Here is a 21,677-nt window from a genome sequence, read left to right on the forward strand (position 1 = left end):
AAACAGCTCATTCTGTTTGTAAAGGAGGGTAGGACTGTTTGCTGAGGCATCAGCTGCTGCTGGGTGTTTCAGAAGTCACTGTGAGGGAGCCAGACCAACGAGAGCAAACCGATGGGACAATGTCATTTTATTCTGTACATTTACATACAAAGTTCTTCTCAGTAGGTACAACAGATGTAACATCATGCAGACATTTAGCTTGTAAGACTGTTTTCAGTACTTGATTTAAGCTTGTGCTATGAGGAAGCACCACCAGACTATTCATGGTCAAAACATACAGTAACACGATTCTTTAAAACTTCATTAGAAACTGAAATGGGGAGGGAGATCTCACCCACTAGACAAAACACACCGTACTCCTTTCCTGAAACATTTTACACAATACATTTAAAATGAGGTTTGTAATTTTTTTCCTTACAAAATAAAATAATTTAAAAAAAGTTACAGTGAGGGAGATCATCCCCCACTTAATAGTGTTGTCTTATGTGCCAGCTACAGGCGCAACTTGACTTGACATTCACAGAGTTCAGTTAATGGCACTTCTGCTTCCAATTTGGTGACCAATAAAGTGTTTGGCTCCAGGAAGTGGCAACAGTTAAGTAAAATACTTCCATTAAAAAGAACAACAACAAAAAAAGCCTGCTCAATGAAACCAAAAAGTAAATCACACAACCCCCTTTCAGAGTGGTCACAGAACACTTGCAAACAGGCGACTGTTGTTATCCATTTGCAGTGTGTCTGGCAATAAAAGCAGTACTGAAACCTTAAAAGGGGACAAACCCCCCAAGATCAAGCATAATGTCACTTCACATTTTTGTTTAAACTTACAAAGATGGAAGAAAGCCCTTAAATGGTAAACCCAAAGAAAAATCTACTGATGGGCTTAGAGGTTACTGAAGGTTCACAGAAAAAGGCCAAAATGGAGAAGACAGCTTGGACTGCTTCCCCTGTTGTGGTGGCCAGAAAGAGCCGCCTGAGAAAAGCCTGTCTTGGTGATGGCTGGAGGGGGGATGCAGCCAAGGAGCCAATGGAGCAGCTGGCTTGGACCCCAGCAAAGAGCCCTGTCCTGCTGCAGGACTAGGAAAGGCAGGGCAAGCATTCCATGCTTCCTTTCTGCCCTGCTGCATCACCCGGTACCCGACTCCTCCACAAAAGATATGTTTAGCGAAAGCCTTCCAACGCTGTGAGCATGTGTGGAAGAAAATAATCATCGCAGAAGTGTTCATGTTTTCAGGAAAAGGAGCAAAACTGGAGCTGCCATGACAGGAAATTAGTTTTTGTTTTATTGTCGTGACACAGGCAGAGGGCCAGACCAACTAGAGAAGCTAGGTCTCCCTTTGTTGCAGAAGATCAGTACCGACTACCTGGTTTCAAGCAAAAAACCAAAAAACCAGCAAATCAAATCAATTTCATAAGATCTTTTTTTTTAAGTAAATTGCTGCACATTCCTGTCACCTAGTTACTTTACTATATAAATGTTGCTATGTTTAAACAATGATTCTTTTCCCTGTGCCTGTCTGTCCTGGGAGAGCAACCACCAGAATAGGAAACAATAAAGTGCTGTGGACAACAGCGGTGAGCACACCAGGACTGCTGACAGTGCTGGAAGCAGCCAGTTTTGTAAGGCTTGTGGATGGTCTACAAAAGCTGTACCACAGCTTGAGCATACAGGCACACAAGACCACAAACGAAGGAGCTGCTGGCTCCACGGCATGATGGATGGCAGCTGCTTTCCGCCTCTGTGCTCACACCTTCTCCACATTCAAGCCCTTTTTCTCTTCCCTTAAGATTCGTTTTGCTTCTTCAATTTTTTGTTGTGAACCCATTTTTAACTCCCTGAACGTGTGTGGCTTGCAATAAGCATCTCGCATCAAAGGCAAAAGGTATTGCACAAATTTGGCACGTGAATACTGCATGAGTGGGGAAGGGCTGGGTTCCTGGGTGAACGCAGACTGCAAAGGTCTCGGCACAGAACAAAAAGAAGCAGCCGTACTCAAGTCTGACAATAAAACTTGAGTGTAAGGAAGATTGGGCTCTTGCTGTCACAGCAAGTCTAGCAAAGGTGAAAAAAACCCCAAGTAGTGTACCTTTGGGCAAAACTACCATCAACTGGTCCAGTGTTTCTTACGAGGCTCAAGAAGAACCCAAATGTCCACATCCTCTGTAAAAATTAGCAGCTTTAGGACAACATTGTTATTCTGAACACAACCACCTCTGTCGCTTCTGCAGGCCTGCCTGTCCCCTTGCATTCGTCGGTGTCTGAGGCTGTGCTACTTGCTGCATTGCCCGCTGGGAAGCACATATCTCTGATTTATTGGGGACTTTAAGAGGACATTGGCAGCCTAATGGAGGATGGAAATTGTTAGGTACAGTAGTTAATCGACAATATATACAGCAAAGGAGGAAGGGGAAGGGAAGGAAGAGGAGGAAAGTGCAAATGAGCACTTTCCATGCATATGAACGCAAGATGTACATCAAACAAAGTGGCAATCATACAGACACTCAATACAACATTGACATCCTGCTGCTCTGTTTGAACGTCTGCACTACCAAGCAATCACAAATGGATGGCCTGAGTGAGAAAGGAGAAGAGGGAGGGAGAGTGGGGAGGTTAACTACAATGCAAGAAAGCTGTTTACAGAGTCCTTGCACTGAACTAGGTCCTCACAATATTCTCTTGTGTGAGAACCAAAAGCCGATGGCCAAAGGAAATAGTTCATTTTGGGGGCTGGAGAAGTCAAGTGGCCACCATCAAAGTGCCATCTCCTCAGTAAGAGGTAAACTGGATGTTCACTTTGTGTAGCACTGATCTAATTTAAGTAAACTTTTTTCATGATCTAAAATCTTATAAGAGCAGTTGGGGAAGGAGGAAATCTGGGTGAGTTCACTGTATATTCTTGGGTCAGAACCCGAAAACATCTCTAAGGGCCCAAGACAGCTCAGTAAGACATTATTCACAGCCTATCAATTAATTCATTTCCAACAGTCATTTAAGCAGTTTGTCCGCTTAAACGGAAAACCCAAACCCTGGTTCTAAAAACAGGTAACACAATGCCAGGACACTCATTTCCCAGGAGCAGAAATCCTAGCTGTGCTGCCTTTTGGAATAAAAGTATAGATGGTAGCCCATGCTCCTTACTGTTTATCCCTGCTGGTTCATGCTCTTCTCCTGGAGAAGTCAGAAATCCTGGGCCTCCTGATAATTAAAGCCATTCTCAGCAAAACTAATTTTTGCATCATTAGTCAAATTATTTGCATCATCTATGTTACTATTAAAGACCACTGGGAACCACCTAAAATAGACTAATATACTCTTAAAATGCAGCAAGCTGATTCACATTGAAAAATCAGCTTATTTGGGTAGGATTTTCTTCAATGCATTTGGTGAAAAAAAGAAAAGGACTAATTTAGAAAGTAACTTTTAAGTGCACATGGGCTATAAAGACAAACATAAGCTGCCTAAAACGCAGTCAGAGTTTGAGTCACAACAGGTTTTGCTTTGTTTTTGTCTTCCTTTTTTTTTTTTTTTGTGTATACAAACACAGCAGGCAACTTGGGCACTTGGACTTTCTAGACAGGCAGAAGAATGTTGCACAAGTCTAAATTTAAGTCAATTCAACTTTGTGGTTGATCCCTCTTTCCTTTAAAGAAACACGAAAACAAAACAGAAAACAACACTCCCCTCCCCCCATGGTTTCTTTCTTGGAATGGCTGCACCTCTTATAATAAGATGGCTTCATTTTTGTGATCTATGAAAGGAAAAAGAAATAAAGTGCTTCTTGAGAATAAATCAAAATAAATATACATATTTAATGGCAGGAAAAAAAGAGTTCTGAAGGGCTACTGCCAGCCAGGTCTTTTTTCAAATGAGTCTTTTCCCCCAAAACTTTTTCAAGAGCAATCTGCACAACAGTTGAAGATGCCAAAATTTGCCTTAGTAGCAGAGTTGAATTCCTCCAAGTTAGCGTCTGCTCCATCACTGGTTTGTAAAATCTGTGCAAAACACCTTTGCCCAAAGTGCTACTCCTCCCGCACAACAGCATAAAATAAAATACAAAAGAAAGAGAAGAAATAGAAGGGAAAAATAAAATAATAATAAAAAAAGAAATGGAAAAAAAATCCACCCAGTTACATTGACTTCATCCCGTTGGCAGTAGTGTTCTCCGGGATCCCGTCACTCACAGCTGCTGAGTCATGGAGGCCAGAGTAATCCTTGAGTTCAGAGTTTGTCAGGAGCAGGGGCTGCTCCCCCTTCTTGTGCGGCAGGAGGGGCTGCCGGGTGTAATGTTCCCCATCTGGGATGTTCTCGGGCAGGTTCTGGTTCTTGCTCTCTGGCAGCAGCAGGATGCAGATGATGCAGATGAGAGTGCAGCAGGCGAAGATGACATGGTGGAGGAAGTAGCCTTTCTGGTTGTGGAGCTCCATGATGGGGGCGGTCAGGCGGCCGAAACCTGCACTGGCCAGGACCAGCCCCAATCCGCCTCCCCTGCAAACATAGGCAGAGATGAGAGCCTAGCCCCACTGGCACTGGGCTGGGGAGCCCACAGACCTGACAGGTCCTCCAGACTAACCCTCTGTCTGGCATGCACCCAGGGCATCCAAAGTCTTGAAGGCAAACCTGGTTTGTTCCGAGCTTTCACACCGCACAGTCACTCCAGCAGGGAGTTGCTTTGCTGTTGTAGATAACTGCTGCTTATTTGCCTCAGTGTGGGGAAATAAGTATCATTTCACAGCCATTTAACTGCCCCCATATAAGAAGAGGAGGAGCTTTATCATCTGAGTGTGTAGACAGCCCTCTAAAGTATTCTCAACTCCAAGTATTCCCACATTTAGTCAAGGAAAACCACATTTTGCTTAGCATGCCAGCCTTCTCTCCACTTAGACAAGGCACACCAAGAAGCAGTAGGTGCAGAAGTCAATTTTGGCTGCCTCTAAGGTACCTGGCATCATTCAGCAGTGGAGGCAGGAGATTAGACTTCACACGCCACTGCCTCGATCTTTTATACCAAACACTGAGCGCTGAAATATTTTCTACACAAAAATATGTTGTGGCTGGAACTTTTCAACACATTGATGTTGTAATAAAATACATAATTTTCAGAAAAAAAGTGTGAAAATAGACTCATCTTCCTCCAGTTACAAGCAATGAAGCTGCTTGTGCAAGCCCAATTCAGTGTTCTCTCCTGATGCAAGCAACCTCTCTTGCAATTCCTCATCTTGCTCATCAGCATCTCTCTCCAGGCCCTGGTGTGGACAGAACTGGCACACCTTATGCTGAGGCACAGCTCATGCTCCTGGGTCTGTCTCTGTTGGATGACCCCACACAAAAGCAGCACTGCAGGTGTTTCTGTGGGGCAGGCCATTCCCTCCTCCTGCTGTGGCACAACTGCGGTCTCCAGCCAGCAGAGTGTCACCCTTAAGTGACTCATTCTAACAAAATCTGTGAGACTGGTAGCTTGTCCTTCACTTTCCAAAGACCCTGCTGCCTGCAGAGGGAGGTTTCCCTGTGAGCTTCATCACTGGCACCCTGTTTCCTTAAGAAGCCTGTGCAGGCAGTATGTTTCCTGCAGTTCCTCTGGGATATGCTATCTACTCACAAACCCTCTGGAGATCAGAGGGGCTCAGATGCTTCAGTTTCTGGCCCAATGCAGAGTTGTAATTATTAACAATAACTGGCCCTTATAGCAGATGACTGCAAAAGGCAAATGGACTGCTTTATGTCAAATACTTGGGAAAAAAATCAGTTTCATTGACTTAACCATACTAGAAATCACAGTACCATAAACCTACAAATGCCAAATTCACTCAGCCAGCCACCGTGTTAAAGCTAATCTTCACTCAATCCTTTCCAAAATCCACTGCTGCTTACTTGACAGCTGAAGGGCAGCAAGCATAGCTTTCAAAAGACACTCTTGGGACATCAACTGGGACAAAAATTCACGCATGTATGTTCCAGTTCTCCAGACTCAGCAGAGCATCTTTCACAGACAACAGCAACTTCCTCAAATACTGCAAAAGCCCTTATTAAAAACTTGCCAGCTTTCCAATGGCAATTTAGAAACCCAGCTGAATGCGACTATTGTGCTACTGGCCTCCCTGCAACTTCATTTATACACTCACATGAGTAACCGACACAACCAGTTCCAAATGCATGGCAAATCTCACTCCAAGCTGGTTCTCAGGATACAAAAGCCCAGCTCATTTACTACAGCTGAATTGTATCTCAGGCCCCCTAAGAAGGACCTGAGGTGAGTTTTAAAAGCTGCTGTAGAAGGACATCAAGCAAACTGAAAGAAAATGGAAAAAGGCAACAACAAAGACGGCTCTGTCATTTATGGGTCAAGTGGCTTCAGATTTTGGGGGGGAGAAAAATGGTTTTCCATATGATGTCATTAATTACAGCAGGCTTTACTTTATCCAGTGCCATCAAAATCTGGCAGAAGGTGGCTTGAAAGTACATTTTGGTACGTGTCTTAGAAGGGGTTTCTTTAAGGTTTGACTACATTGCAAGCATGAAAATGTGAAGGAAAAAAAAAAAGAGAAAACTGAAAATACTGTCAAGAATTTTTTGTTCTTTCTGTGCACATCAGGAAAACAGCTACAAGACAAGAGAGGCAGTGCCCTCATAATTCATACTGGTTTTGCAGGTGACATGGGCAGCAGGTGGAAAGCAAAAACATTTTGAGTGTTTTGGGACATTACTCCTCCTCAGCTTGAGGTCTTCCATGGCAGGGGCCAGCTACTGTACTTCAAACACTCTCAAAGTGGAGCCTGCAGAGGGGGTGTGAGGGCTCCTGGTATCCATGGTGAGCCCCAGCTTCCCCCCTCACACCTCTGCCTGCCAGTGGCTGCTGTGGGGGGCTTTCCCATGGCACGGCTCCATGGATGATCGACCAGAACCACTTCTTCAACCTCTGCTCAGCCACTGGCAGAAGGGAGGGATGGTTTGTACATAAACCTCAGCATGAAGTTCATGGTCCTGACAAGGGCAAATCACAAAGGGACCTTGGTCCAAAATTCTGTCCTCAGAAAGGTCCTGCTTGTTCGTGGAGGGGGGAAGTTCCTTGCTTGTTACTGCAGTATTTTTTCAGGGAGCAGCAAAACATCCTCACTGACATTCTAAGGAAAGGGCTTTGCCCTTCCCAGCATTCCTCAGCAGAGCAGAGAAATATTAATCCTGTCTTCAGATGGCCATTTGTCTGCATTGAGCAAATGGGTCAACACATGGCACGGTTCAGAGTACAAAAGAGCCAGAGAGCTGCCCAGGCTAAAGAAGACTTTGGGAGAGCATCTGCTCCAGCCTCCTGCACAAAGCAAGGCCAACTCTGAAATCAGACCAGGTTTTCTGGGCTTTGCTGGGTCAGCTTGGCCACTTCTTGAAGTCAGTCCCTGAAAACCTCCACAGTTTTTCCCTGCCCATACATAAGTGACTTTTTGTGCGCTCAGTCCTACGCCAGAGCTTCAGTAATACATTAGGATGCCCTTGGCCTCATGGAGTAAGGCCACACCTTCAAGAAGCCAGGCCTGGTTCAGGTGCCAGTAAACAGCCCAGCACCCCACTGTGTTGAGGAATATGCTCAGTGCAGGTAGCTGGGTGTGTGAGCTGCTGTGTGAGCTGCAGATTGAGCTCTAGGGGGCAGGATCCCAAGGCAAGAGGCCATGCAGGGGCATGGACCCTTTGTCCATGTGTGACTGCTGAGTGACTCCTGGATGGTCAGACAGGAAAGTTTCTTTAACAACTGGAAATTTGATTTCAGGCAACTATTGATGGGTAAAACTCCTGATTCGGCCATCACTGCCTACTCTTCATTTCTTTAGCAAAGTGAATACAAAAGCAAGACACTGACAGAAAGAAACAGATCTCTCTTCAACTTCATAGTAACTGAGCATGAGGATGAGGAGAGGGGACACTGTGTTTTCCTCAGCCTATTTCTATTTAGTAGCTATGCAGACTGCAGTGGTGTCAAGATTATTAGATGGATTGTCAGCGCCACTCGGTGCTTTAATTCAGCATCTGGATGGAGCTCCATACTGTAGCCCCTGGTACAAAAAAGGGCAGCTCCTGGTGAAGCCCTCCTGCCTACTGCCAGGAGACCAGGATACAGTGCAAGGGTATGAAGGACCCCTCCGTGCCACATGACAGCGTGAAACCTTCACGTTGCTGGAGCAGGTGGCACCTCTTGGTGATGAATATGGCTGTTTTCCTCCTCTACTACTGTAACTGTTCATGTCAACACCACAGCAGCAGATATGGATGGGCACTACGAGTTTGCTATTATGCCACCACTACCTCAGGTAATGATAGTGCTGTTTTCCACCCTCAGGGGTGGGGGATTACAGGTAAAGAATTTGATTAGGGAAACCCTTGAGACAACCCCAGTGTTCTCTTTGCCTCCCTTTTCCTTAAGGTTCCTTGAGATTCAACCAAAAGCATATTAGTATCATAGAACGGTTTGGATTGGAAGGAACCTTAAAGATCATCTAGTTCCAACCCCTGAAGGGCATCCAAGGCAGTATTTTGGAGAGCAGGTTACGAGGGAGTAGCGAGATCCCACCAAAATGCAAGACAGAAGGCAGCTTAATCACACCTCTGCCCGAGACAGGTTTATGCACCATCCTGAGCTACATCTCCTAATTACAGCCGCAAGTGGATCTTATTGCGGTGGTAGGACCGCAAAGCGCTGCAGTGTCATCATCCCTATAAATAAACAGGGACCCTGAGGCATATCCAGCTATTGTCACTCGTCTGGTGTCACTCAGCAGAGTCGAGGGAAGCAGAATATCAGCTCCCAGCCAGGACTTTTTCCCCTTCCCTGGAGCAACATAAGTGACTTAAGGAAAAAAATCTTGCTAAGTTCACGCTGCACATGTGACCCTACTTGGCAGATTCTCTTCTGTCTGACATAGTCAATTCCTTATCTATGTTTCTTTCAAACAGAGACAAGGAGAAAATTAAAGAGGCATAAAACCACCAAACTGACTGACACGCACATAAATAAATAGCTGTTAGTGTTTTGGGTTGCTGTATAATCTCACTGCTCACACTGCCTTTCCCTGTGGAAATAATGTTATCTGTAAAATACATTCACAAATTGAGATAGCTTGGAAGAAAAGGCCATGGATCAAGGAGACTCTAGCTACTCAGCTAACAGTTCTGCAGTAACACTTTTGCAAAGTGCAAAAGGCATGTAATTTGGAGGGGAAAAAAAAAAAAAAGAATATGCTCTTTCCTCCACTTTCTCTCCTTCCCACACATATGACCCACATTCCTGGAAAATTCAATGGAGTCAGGGAGGACTCCTGAACTGCTGTGGTATTGCTAAAAGCATATCCAGAACACAAAAGCACAACCTTTGTGAAAGATAACAGCAAATATATAAAATGGCACAAACCCCTGACTATGTAAAGATATGTTATGGGAAATTCTCTAACAAAGATCATCTGTCTGATTTCTACTACTTCCCAGGATGAAAGCGCTCCTCTTTAGAAAAACTTTGAGTCTCTGCTAAGATAGATCTGTGTGCAAAGAGAAAGGTGACTTTACCTTCAGTAAAGGCAGACCACTGACAGGGGTGCTGCTGTAGGAGAGGAAGGCTTGCAGAGCACCTTTACACACCAAAAGCATTTAACACCATATATTTCAACACCTGCCTTCCACGGAAGCACCCCTATAGCTGGCCTGGTTAACCTGTTCTATGGGGACAGGGGATTGCTGGCACCTATGTCCTCCTCTGCACACTCATGGAATTTCTCCTTTAATATCATGCTGTAAACTCACCTGGTCACTGGTTATATAAATCCCACAGAGTAAGTGAAGCAATGACAGCATTCAACCACACAATCTGGTTCAGCTGAGTATTTAAGACCCTAATACACTGCAATTCATGTGCTGTCTCGCCTGTTGAACATCACCATGATGGGACACAAGGTGGAGCCATGGGAAACAAAGCCTCTCTGTACACAGACACACATTTACCCAGGCAGACTGACTGCAGTGACCCTAAAGAGCAGCTCCAAAATTGCTGAGGTCTCCAATTACATGGTGTTACCCCTCCCATACAATATGCTAAGTTACACAGGCCCTTACAGTTTAACGAGGATAATTCTGTCCCCATCTTTTGAGCTCAGGGCCAATGTCTTACCTGATTACTGTGGGTGTGATTTCAGCACAGAAGAACACGCTGAGGCTTCCAACAGCATGCGAAGAAAACATACCCACGATGGAAAATGCAACAGAGAATTTGTCTTTGACGCTGTCACTCATACCTGACAAGACAAGAGTGTTCATAAAAAGTAAGAATGAGGCCAAACTTCCAAGGAAAAAAACCAAGAGGTTTATGGTTTATGTTACTCATCTCCCTGGACAAGAATATGAGTTATTTTGTAATACTAATTTAAAACTTGTATTTATAGTATCCATTCCCTGAGCACCCGAGACATGAACATACATGAAAAAAATCATAATGTCATGCCAAAAATGGCAGCAATCTCCAAATTTTTTATGCTTGGCCACCACAAAAAAGGTAAAACCCAAGAAAAAACACATCTTTGGGCAGTCTTTTAGGCACCAGCTGCTTCCCTCCCATTGCAGGGCAAGAGGGGAAAGAAATAAAAGTGCTCCCATCTCTGTGCTAAGCCCCTGCATTTGATCAGTCTGCAAACTCTGTCATAACTCCCAGCTTTACAGCCTTGCCCAACAACTCTGGATGAGAACAGCTGATGCCAAGGACAGTAAAGCACTCCCTGAAGTCAAGGCTGTTTGTGCAATCATTTCATGGCTGGATGGCAGCAAGGCTTCCGGGGTGAACAGTGTCTATCAAGCACAGGGAGAAACCCCAGTAAATTTAAACAAAGCTAAAGGAAACTGTCTTCTGGTCATGATGATAGTACATCTCACCCTTGATCCCTGCTCACTACTTTCTGTGGGCAGGGGCAGGATATCTGATCCAGAGTTGTTTGGTCTGTCCTGACCAAAGAGGAGGTCATGTCACTTGCAGAGACTATTGCACCATACAAGGGGAACACACTGTGCCTGAAAGGAGCGCTGGGGAAAGGACTGGAGCTTTGCAGCCAACGCTCTCCCACCTTTCTACAGCCAAATCCCAAGACCTGCCTGAAGAAAGAACTGTTCATCAACATGTAATCCCAAGCAGGTGGAGTCTCTGGGTTGGATCCAATGAAAATTAACAGCTGGTTTTGCTCTTACTGAATATATCAGCTGTCAGGAGAGCAAAAGGTGTTTGGGAGTTCTTCGGTTACATCTTCCAAAACATGTTCCAGCCTGCTCAGGGCTAAGCCCTTTCTGCAGTGCACCCCAAGTTTGGGAGAGAGAGCAAATACTGCCAGCAGATAAGGTTGTGAGCGTACTACCTTGTAAAATATGGGTCTCTGAGGCTCCCTGGCCACTCTTGCAGAGCAGGTGAGGCTACTCCACTTATCCCTCAGGGAGTCATAACTGCTCAGCAGAACAGACCTTGGAAAAGCTAGGCAAGGACAGGTCTGTCGAATCTAATACAGAAGGGTAAATTTTGTTCCCCTGTAGCATGTCACTGCATTGCTATTACAGTACTTCAGCCTGGTATAAGGTGCCTGGGAAAGTATTTTTGAAGGTGTTTAAGTCCCCTTATGAGAAGTGACTTTGTCGTCTCAGATCTTTCTGGAAAAAAAAGAACTGAGATTCCTGAACTGGGAATTGCTTCTCAGAAGGAGATTTTCTGAGAAAGTCTTACCATGTATCTGAAGATAAACCTCTGCACCCTCTCTTGACACGCAGAGGCAAGACAGACTATGTGGAGGGGATGCTACACCAAGAGACTGCATATAAATGAGCAGACCTGCCTATGAGTGGGGTCTCAAGGCACTGTGTGGAATTGGGCTTTCCCCCTGCAACCCTCTGTGGCAGTAGCTCTGCTCTGGGTGCTTTGGCTCAGGCCTTTCGGATCTACCTGCTCCTGGGGGAGTGTTTCCAGCATAATGCAGATTTGTCTGTAAACCATACCTGAGTCTGGAAGTTGACTGTATTTTCCGATCACTGGATCCAAGACCACGGAAGTCAGAGTAAGATAAAAATAAGAGAGAAAAGGAGAAAAAACAAGAACGTACTGTTTTTACATATATATTTATCCAAAGGAAAAGAAAAAAAAATGGTAAATCCCACATGCCACCCTAGCCCCTCCCACAATTCTTTCCCATGCCACAACTGGCACATCTTTCCCTGGCCATCAGATAGGACATGCTGTTTCCAGGCACATTTCAGCTGGAGGACAGCATGCTAATGAGACAGTGATAACAAACCAGCAGTAAAGCATATTTAAGAGCCCCAGAATTACCACTGGGATTAACACAAAGGCCTCTTTGTGTTCTCCCCCTCTTAATGAAGGAGGAGAAGAAAAAATGCCCTCCTGCTGCAGCCCCGAAGGAATGGCCAACAGAAGCTTTAGAGATTAAAAAGTCTGGGCATCAGAGCCGTCAGGCTGGTGGGAGACTTATTCTTCACCAAAACCCTGAGCGGATGGTCCATGTGTCACCCTAGCCACCAACTGCCACGTGCCCTAACCACACAGGAGCACACAGCAGTACTGGGCAGCAAGGGGAAGGGCAGCAGCACAAGCTGGTCATAGCGCTGCTGCTAATCTCCCTCTGGGCTTCTGTGACTTCCCAGGTGACACCCCAGAGTTCAGAGGAAGGGCCAAGCATGCCAAGCCCCAAGGTCTGCTGCAGGTTTGTGGCTGGTGAAGAATATCCCTCTCTCTCACTGTTCTCAAATTCTAATTTCATTTACCAATTACACCCACATTATGCTAAGCTAAAACACGCAGGATGCTGTGGCAGCAGGGTCACTGCTTCTCTCCAAACACTGTCTAGCTCTTCTGAGGAAGAAGGGGGTATGATCTAGAGTGGGGGGACTTGAGTTGCCCTTAAGTTCAAGGCTGCCTTTCTTTCCTCTTCTCACAAATAAGGGGGTGAGGGTAGAGTGGGGAAGGCTGATGGGTGCACCGTGCTGAGAGTACCAATGTAGCACAACACACTGAGAGCCCGTGCCTGCTCTTAGTTTTAGCAACTTTGCTCACAAAACCACCACTATGAAAAAAGTTGTAATGATTCCTACAGGGTGTTCCCTCTCCACTTCCCTGACTAATTTTTTTTGTTGAAAAACTGCAACCAGATTTTCATGGCTCTAGAGCAGATTAACAGCTTTGACATACTTTCTCTCAACTAAGCAACTGCATGTTTATTACCTCAACAGCTTCAAACAAACATCTGACATCCTTAAAAAAAAATAAAAATAAAATGGGATGAATTTAGTGTAGAGAGACCCTGATGGACACCACCAGAAGAACTTGGAGTTTTGGGAGGTTGCAGACATGCACAGTGTGAACCTGCATGTGAGCAGTCACAGTCCATCAACAGACTGGTGATGAGGTGGGGCCAGGGGACTTCTCCCACTTTCAGTTGGGATTGCTGCACATGGTAAATATCTGCTCAAGGGGAATGTAAACTTCTGTGCCAACCTGGGAGCAAACACATGCGATGCTGGAGTTTCATCCATGTCATGAAAGAGGTACCCTATTTCCCTCCTACACTCCCACAAATAGTGTGTTTGCTAAAGGTTAACTTAGTAAATGCCTTCAGGAAACACAGTCTGTAAATATGGACAATTCTTGCTAGCTTGGAGCTGCCTTCAGTATGCGGGAATGTGAAAACTTTCCATCCTCAATGCAAAAAGCTCTAATTAAAGCCCTCAATTATTTCTAAACTTAGAAATGAAAAACAGCAATAACCAGTGTTCTGGTGTTTGTCTCACAGTTTGTCCAAAGCATGTCTCAACCCTCTTCCCCCTTCCTTGGGGTGGGGTTTCATGGGACAGGGGTCTAATGTTTGGTGACTGTGAGAGTGACAAAGCACCTTCTCTCTGCTTCGGCACCTCTCTGATTCATCAAGTTCAACCTTCTCAACTAACAATAAATGAAGACAAGAAAATAAAATCAAAAAGGAAAGGGAATATTTCTATAGCAGTTTTAATAGCTGAACCTGCTCAAAAGGGCCAGACAAAGGTTACTGCCTGCAAAGGAAGAGGTGAGACACTCTTGCTTTTGAGAGGAACAACCCATCTGAAAAGCTGTCACCTCTCAAAATTATGTGTATACATTCACATGGACTATACATACACACTGTGTTAAAATTAGGGTCTTTCAGTGGCATAATTTCCATGCTACCTGTATATTACTTACTCATAGAAAGATGCTCAGAATAGGCAGAGGACATATACCTACCGGTCTAACTTCTGTTTGGTTTAGCAGCCATTTAAGAAGTAGACTCAACTGGGGAAGTTTTCCCTTCCCAATCCCTACCCAGCTCTTTCCCTGGAGGCTATTTCACTAGGATAAAATAAAAAATGTTTTTTATTTCCTTGTTTGCTTTTAAGTGACAACCCTAATGAAGCACCAATGCCCAATGAGCTTCACCAGAGGAATCATCCAGAACACAATGCCTTTTGTTCATGAGCTTAAGACAACAAGTGTTTGGGGAAACCTTCAAACAAATTCAGCTTCTTAAACTATGCAGATGTATGACATGACAAATCTGGGAAAGGCAAAGGAAATGCTAATATTTCCGGGTCCCTTATTTGCATGTCAAACTTGTGTGGTCCTGGAAAGCTCTCATCTCCAACTTACAGTTGAGAAGGCCCAGCTGCAGAAGTGATGCCAGAGCTGTAAGTATCATGAAAAGCAGGAGTCCTCCTCTCCTTCCCAGAAACCCGACCACTGGGCACATGGCCAGGCAGGATGCCAGTGCAATCCCAGCCATGGTGTAGTAGTCCGCATAGAAGTTGTGGGTAATTGCCATCTTTGCTTCATGCCCCATCATGCTTTTTGCAAAACAGTGGTGTATGCCATACCCAGTCAGCCTAGGGGAAACAGGATAGGGCAAGAGGAGATCATTGCTGACAAGGCAGATGTGCACTGCAACATAATTCAACGTAGGAACACATTAATGCAGAAAAAATTTCTTCTGCTGCAGGAATAAAGTACCTCGAGCAAAAAAACTTACCTCAGACTTCTAGGTTCTACTATAAAAATAAGCAATGATCAAAAGAAAAACCTCTATTCAACCAAACTCGCGCTGACTTTATTCATATAGCTGCTGCTCACAGTACGATCGGGGTACAAGCAACTTTACAAGGACTCCTAGTGTGTGATTGGTTTTCCCGTTGTATTCGACAACTCCTGTACCCTGAGAAGGACATCTTGCTGTTCCCAGTGCACCTGCTGACAACCACAGAGCCAGCATTGCTGTGATGAAGCAGTCTGTGTGCTTGGACAGCAAAGCACCGTGCAATACAGATGTGTCTTCCAGGAAGACCCACTGGCCTGTGGCATTTGGTCATACTAAATACAACCATTACATCCCACTTCCCAAGTTAGCCTGTTAAAACTGAAAACCCCTGAAAAGGGAGTATTTGAAGTCCCGTGTGCTGCAATGATTATGTGCTGCAATGATTATTACAATTCTGAAACAATAAGCTCTAATCCAATCTACACGTTTACATCACCCTTCATAGCAATGTGTCTCCCCTTTTAAAAGAAAGTTTCTTTGTGATGCCAGTGATTAACATCTTGCCACCTCATTTCACTCCTCTCTCTTTCTCCTGTCCTACCCTGCCCCTCCAAAAAAAAAAGAAAAGAAAAAAAAAACCAAAACGGTCGGAGGTATACAGATGAGAAGCCCCAGCATCACCGCTGATGTCGTGCAAAATTGCAGCAGAGGTGCTATGGGAAAGGTCAGTGCTCTCAACTGCACCCAGCACAGCTCAAATACCTCTGCCAGGAAGAGCCTCTTTCTTGTCCCTGGCACTCAGACAAGACAAACCTCATGTCATAAATTAATTGTGCCCGACAGAGTGGCAGGCACAGATCCAGGTCTCAAAAAAAAAAAAAAAAAAAAATGAATGGCAGGTACATTACACTATTACATTTCTATCCTCCTGGAGGTCAGGAATTTGAAGCTCTGTCAGTGTAAATTGGGTAACAAAATAAGCATAGAAACAGTTGGGGGAATTGGCAGTTACCAAGTGCATGACAGCCAAGGGCCTGAGGAATTCCTCTTGCAAACTTGTTAATCAATGCTTTAGTACAAAACCTCACCCTCAATACCAAACACTTTCACCCTGGTAAAAACCTAGTACAAGTGCTTGCTGTTACACAAAAATGACATTTGCTTTGGATAGCTAGATTATAACTGAATCCTCCCATAAGAGCAATATTAATCAGCCAAACAATAGTAATAAAAGGGTAGAGTTAACCAGCATTTCTTCTTTCTCTTCTATGCAGGCCAACACAGCTGCAGAAGTTGTTATTTAGGCCATGATCTATAAACTAAATTACTGTATCATTTGGACTTTACTTTCCAGCCTGCTTCCTCAAGAATTACTCTATTCTCTTAACTTGGTGAGCAGTTAAGAGAATTGTTACTTTTAAAACTAAATACCTCTATCTTCCTTGATTTCTTATTATTCCCTGCAAAAGGCTCCTCCACATACTAAAATTCAGCACAACCCCATCTAACAGGAATAACAGAATTAAAATTAAATATTTTCTTTTCCGCCCCCTAAAAACAAACATGGAATCTATTTCCTCAGACATAGATCTGCTTCATGCTCTGTTTGGATGGCAAACAGCCTCTGTGTGCTAATGCCAGAAATTATTTTTTGGGCTGCCTAGTTCTGGTTCAGGGAATTTCCAAATATGCAAAATTAATGAGGGTGAGGGAGAAGGGGAGAATTCCCCATGTAAACATTTTTCACAAATACAGTTAAACACAGGCTATTAAATGTACCAGTGGAGCCTAATAGGAAAACACTGTTTCAGAGCAGAGGGGATCAGTCACTGGTGGGTGGAAGAGAGACAAAACTTGTAAGACTAGAGCTGGTTCTGCAACCAACAGTACTGGAGATTGACCCATGAAGTCTTGGTGCTTCTGAGTGACTATTCATCCCCTCTGCCTCCTCTGGGTTATGACTGATCCATAAGCCTATTAACAGGAGTGAGGGCTGCAGAGTAGTGTCCTGAAGACATGAAGAAAATTACACAGGAGAGCTACATGCTTCTAAACCTGGGGGATTTCCACTCTTCTCCCTTCCCACCTCCCATTTGAAAAAAAATCATGAAAGAAATACAAATGGACATTTTACTAGATAGAAAAACTAGAAAATCCACTGCTGGTGTCCTCCCAGAATTTGCAAGGCCATCTATTTCCTCTTTACAAGGTGGTCAGTTCTGGACAGAAAGTCTCAGAGCCTGTAACCTGCAAAACCCTCAGGCTGATGCTTGCTTTTGCCCTCATAAGCATGTCCAAATGGAAGCCTTAGGACGAAAGCATCACATTGTGCAGTCTCCCACAGAACATTCTCCCTGCGTGTCCCATACACTATTTAGGAGTGCTGAAGCACTTTGCAATCTGCCTTTGAAGACCTATCAAGGACAGCTGTTATACAAGGAAGGAGGCTTGTGTTTATTAGCAAGCAATATCTTCCTCTGCAACACAGCCCTATCAGACGTAAACAACTTGAACCTGCACTCCTGTGGCATTAAAGGTTTCAAAAATCCCATCCAGGATGCCAAGTAGATGTCTGCATGCATGAGCACGTACCAGCACATGGCCACTCAAGACCACTGGTGATAGCAATGCACTTGCAGCATGGCACCTGAGAAGACATGTGGTTCTGCTGCCTGAAACCGCCAATGAGCTCCTCCATGTTTGCCGTAAAAACAGTTCCCTGCAACAGCTGGTGTTCTTCCAGGATCGTTTATCAGAGACATTAGTGAAGGGTCCCACATTAGGAATCGAAGGAGCTCCCTCATCATTTCCCATTGCTGCTTCCAGTTGACTGACCACACAACTATTCATACAGAAGGAGATCAAACTTACGAGTTCACACACAATACTACGATGTTTTTCCACAGGTTCCTTGTTCCCACCACTTTAACAATGCAGACTTTCTTCGGTCTCCTGGTGATTTCCTTTTCCAGCTCTGAAACAAACCAAACCAAAATTATCCTTTCACTGGGGAGAACGAGAAGATTTGCTTATGAACTACAGATATTTTGAGGGAGGTGTTGGAGAGCAGGATACTATTGATTACACTAATAGGAACTATAAAAATGCTGAACAGCCTGTCCCAAGTCCACCACAGTTCCTCCTGTTCTTTCAGACTTCCCTTAACCTTCTTGAAGCGGAAGAACTACCTAAGAACTCCTTCACACTGCAAATCTTCTTCCAGTTAAACATGTATATGTAAAAGGGGAGCAGTATGGAGCTTGGTCCCAGCAAGCATGACATCAAATTTCTTGAAAAACTTCAGGATTCTGTTAATTTTTAAACCCCTCTACAGGCAGAACTGCACTTGTGCAGCAAAAGCCCTGCTGCCTTTGTGCAATGCACACCTGAAAAGCCATGGAAAGGACTGGAGTTCAAACTCATTTTTCAGGGGATTCTTTTGAGGTTTGTTCAAATGCAGGTTTCAGAATAAAGTGGCTAGGACATTATGTCAGCTTATCCTCTTTCACCCCACTCCCTTTTCAAATATTTAAAATTGTTCTGACGGATGTCCTAAACATTAAGACATTTCCTTAAAGAAAAATCTTTGGGTATCAGCAGCTGTGGTGTCTTTGCATTTCAGAACTAAAGTCTCATCATGTTCTTAAAGTGCTGGGCAGCTCCAAGCTAACTTTTCTATGCAGTGCTGTTAAGAACGCAGAAGTCTTGGAAATATTGCATCCGACACCCTTGTTGACATGGGACAATAACAAAGGACATTTTATTTCCCAAGTATCATTAATTTAGAGCATGAACACCTACCTAAGCATGCCAAAGCAGCCTGTTTCCAAGCTACTGGATCGGTGAGACAGCAACAAGTTCAATAAAAACAGAAGAAGCTGTAGTTATAAAGAACCATCACAAAAATGATGCCTTTGAAGAGTGCAGACTAGGACTGCTTTTTTGCTGCTTTCTAGACTGACTCTGTTTAAAGGCAGTAGCATGGCCCTGTTCTGAACGGTGCACGCGTTCCCTTCGTGCATACATAATTAGCACGGGTGTCCTCACTTGTCCACACTGGCCTGCCTTGACCTTTGCCTTACTCCACTGAATAGCAATTCCTTAAAGAGCTGCAAGACACAGGAAAAGAAAAGCAAGCTGGGGCGGGAGGGGGATGGGGAGGGAATTCACCTGAATTTACAAACTAAAGAAAAAACGCTGTTTGCCTGTTGTTATTTGAAAAGTGTATCATAAAAATAATAAATCAAACAAACACTATTTATATGCAAATACTTGAGCTATTCACTGCTCACAGGTCACTCCTGGTCTTCCCTCTAGAGCTACTACTGGGAATGCTTCCGACAAAAGCAGCAAAGGGTATTCTGTATTAATGACTGTACTTGAGCAGAATATTGCCATACTACTTCCCTTACTACCTGATAATGGCTATTTCTCCCCAGAATCTATGCAGCATGAAGATCACAAAAGCAGAAAAACAGAGGTGGAGCAAAAGAAGAAATTGGTTAAATTAATATTTGTATTACAGAAGCCCTCAGCAGGCTCAGCAATGGATTGGGGTTCTATTAAAAAAAAAAAAAAAAAAAGGCAATAAAGAAAGGTGGTACTTAATCTCAAAGAAAAAGGTCAAAATTATTTTTGTAGCAAGATTCTGGAAAGGAGTAAGTGCAAATAAAATAATTCAGAACAACAGAAGCACTTAGATAAAACGCAGTTGTAAAGCCTATAATCGAGCCCAAGCTAAACCACCTACAGTAAAATAGTCAAAGCAAGCACTAGAAGAAGCACAAGGGTTTTGAAAAGCTGTTGGTGGCTGTTTACTATTTCATCTGAAGGGTAACAAGGAAAATCACTACCCAAACAACACACATTGCACAGATTTCATGTGGACAATCTGGCCTATCAAACTAAAACATCTCATCCTCTGTCAGCATAAAATAGGCCCTAATGCCATATCCTTCAGATTTTCTTGATTTTTTTTTCATTTCGCAGAGTAATTTTAATTTTTTCTTACAGAAGAGAAAGCAGATTTCATTGTCAGTATATGCTTTATTGAGCTACAACTTAAAAAAATTAAGAGAAGTAACACTTAACTTGGTTACACTTCTCTTTGGAACCAGATATTATTTTGCCCTCCTCTCTTGTTCACACATTAGGGGTTCCCATAATCTGTAAATTCTTTGTTTATTGTCACGCATCCTTCTCATGTGCACTCAGTGCTTCTGAACTGATTCCTGTCAGTGTTTCGCACTGAATCGCTATTCTACCCCCAAGTAATGGCTAGTTGGTGGGTTATATGAACTGACAAACACCTCCTCAGCTTCAGCTGCAGTGAGGATCACACACGAGGGGAGTTTCACCCCTTCTCTATCCTGTCTTATGCAGCAGTCTTTCTTTAGCACACCCTTGCTTCTGCTCTGATGGGGGTCGTACTCTGTGAATACCCTGCATCATTATAAGAAAATTCCTCAAAGGAGATTCCAGATGTAACAGCATTAAAAACATTAATGAAAAAAAAGGGGGGGGAGGAAAAAAAAAGGGGGAAAAAAAGAAAAACAAAGGGAAAAAAAAAAGAAGAAAAAAAAAGAATCTGGCCTCAAACTTTACACCAAAGAATGCCTGACTTCTTACTAAAAGCCTTCTGGCTCTACCAGCTATTTATACCTCCATCTCTCTATGATATTTTTAAAACTCCAAATCTAAGTCACCTGTAAATGATCTGCTGTCTTTGGAGGGTGCCTGCTTACATGAAAGGACCTGCTCTGACTGACTGCGATGAGCATGAGGAGAGCAACAGCTCTTAGGCTGTCTGGACTTCATATGTCAACATTCAGATATTAAAAGAGAAGTCAAGCTGAAGCCTATTAGAGCTCCATGGAAGCAAACTATTGCTCTCTCAGGGCTAATACCAGAAAAACTCCCTCTACCCCCAGCTTATTGTTTGATTTTGCACTGAAGTCATCGGTTCAGAAGGAATTTGCATTAAGTGTTTCAGTTTTGATTTACCATAAGGGAGAGTGTAGAAAATAAAAAATATTTTTATCCATTTACTCAGAGGCCCCTAGTAAGTTTTCCCATACTCCAGAGCCCACACACACTCTGGGCTTCCTATTCAAGGACTCGGTAGGAAAACTGTCAACAAGCTAACTCTTTATATCTCAATGGAAATTAAAACTATTCAATGGGAGACTTTGAAAGCCTAATGGGATGGGGAATCCTACCAGCTTCTAGCTCCCTACATTACTGAATTCTCATGGGATCCTCTGTGTTTCAGGAGCATGGCTTTCAAAATTAGAAAGTATCTTTAATGCCTTCAAATGAAGCCACACATCTCTGCATCACTTGGCATAAACAAAATAGACAAAAACCCAAATCAAGCAGCCGAAAAAGAATGTCCAAAATGACAAGTGTCCTGTGGCGATGCACTTCTGCTGGATTTTTCTGGTCGCTAAACGATACTGTCAGTAGCTCTTTGAACGTGAAAAGAGCTATGGAAGCCCAGCACAGAGACTCAATCAATCCACAGAGCATGACAGCTCTGCAGCAGGAGGTAAACCAGTCCGAAACACAGAGCTGAAGCAATCTACTCTCAGGCAGACTGAGTTACAGGTTCACAGGTTTTT

General features: G+C 43.8%; 1 protein-coding gene across 3 annotated transcripts in view; it reads right to left on the reverse strand.

The window, feature by feature from the left end:
- SLC22A23 (solute carrier family 22 member 23) overlaps positions 1 to 21,677 on the reverse strand; it is a 113,163-nt gene that overhangs the window by 4,199 nt on the left and 87,287 nt on the right. For 2 of the 3 annotated variants that reach the window (XM_032693245.1, XM_032693186.1), the window contains 5 exons: positions 17,929 to 18,031; positions 14,676 to 14,908; positions 11,999 to 12,031; positions 10,143 to 10,266; positions 111 to 4,486 (listed from right to left, as the gene is read on the reverse strand). In XM_032693245.1, the coding sequence (XP_032549136.1) occupies positions 4,129 to 4,486; positions 10,143 to 10,266; positions 11,999 to 12,031; positions 14,676 to 14,908; positions 17,929 to 18,031 (851 nt within the window). In that variant the 3' untranslated portion in view covers positions 111 to 4,128. Of the gene's footprint in view, positions 1 to 110; positions 4,487 to 10,142; positions 10,267 to 11,998; positions 12,032 to 14,675; positions 14,909 to 17,928; positions 18,032 to 21,677 lie in introns of those variants that run through there. The other variant, XM_032693333.1, reaches the window with a different exon arrangement.

Source organism: Chiroxiphia lanceolata, chromosome 1 (assembly GCF_009829145.1).
Source record: "Chiroxiphia lanceolata isolate bChiLan1 chromosome 1, bChiLan1.pri, whole genome shotgun sequence".
NCBI classification, from domain to species: domain Eukaryota; kingdom Metazoa; phylum Chordata; class Aves; order Passeriformes; family Pipridae; genus Chiroxiphia; species Chiroxiphia lanceolata.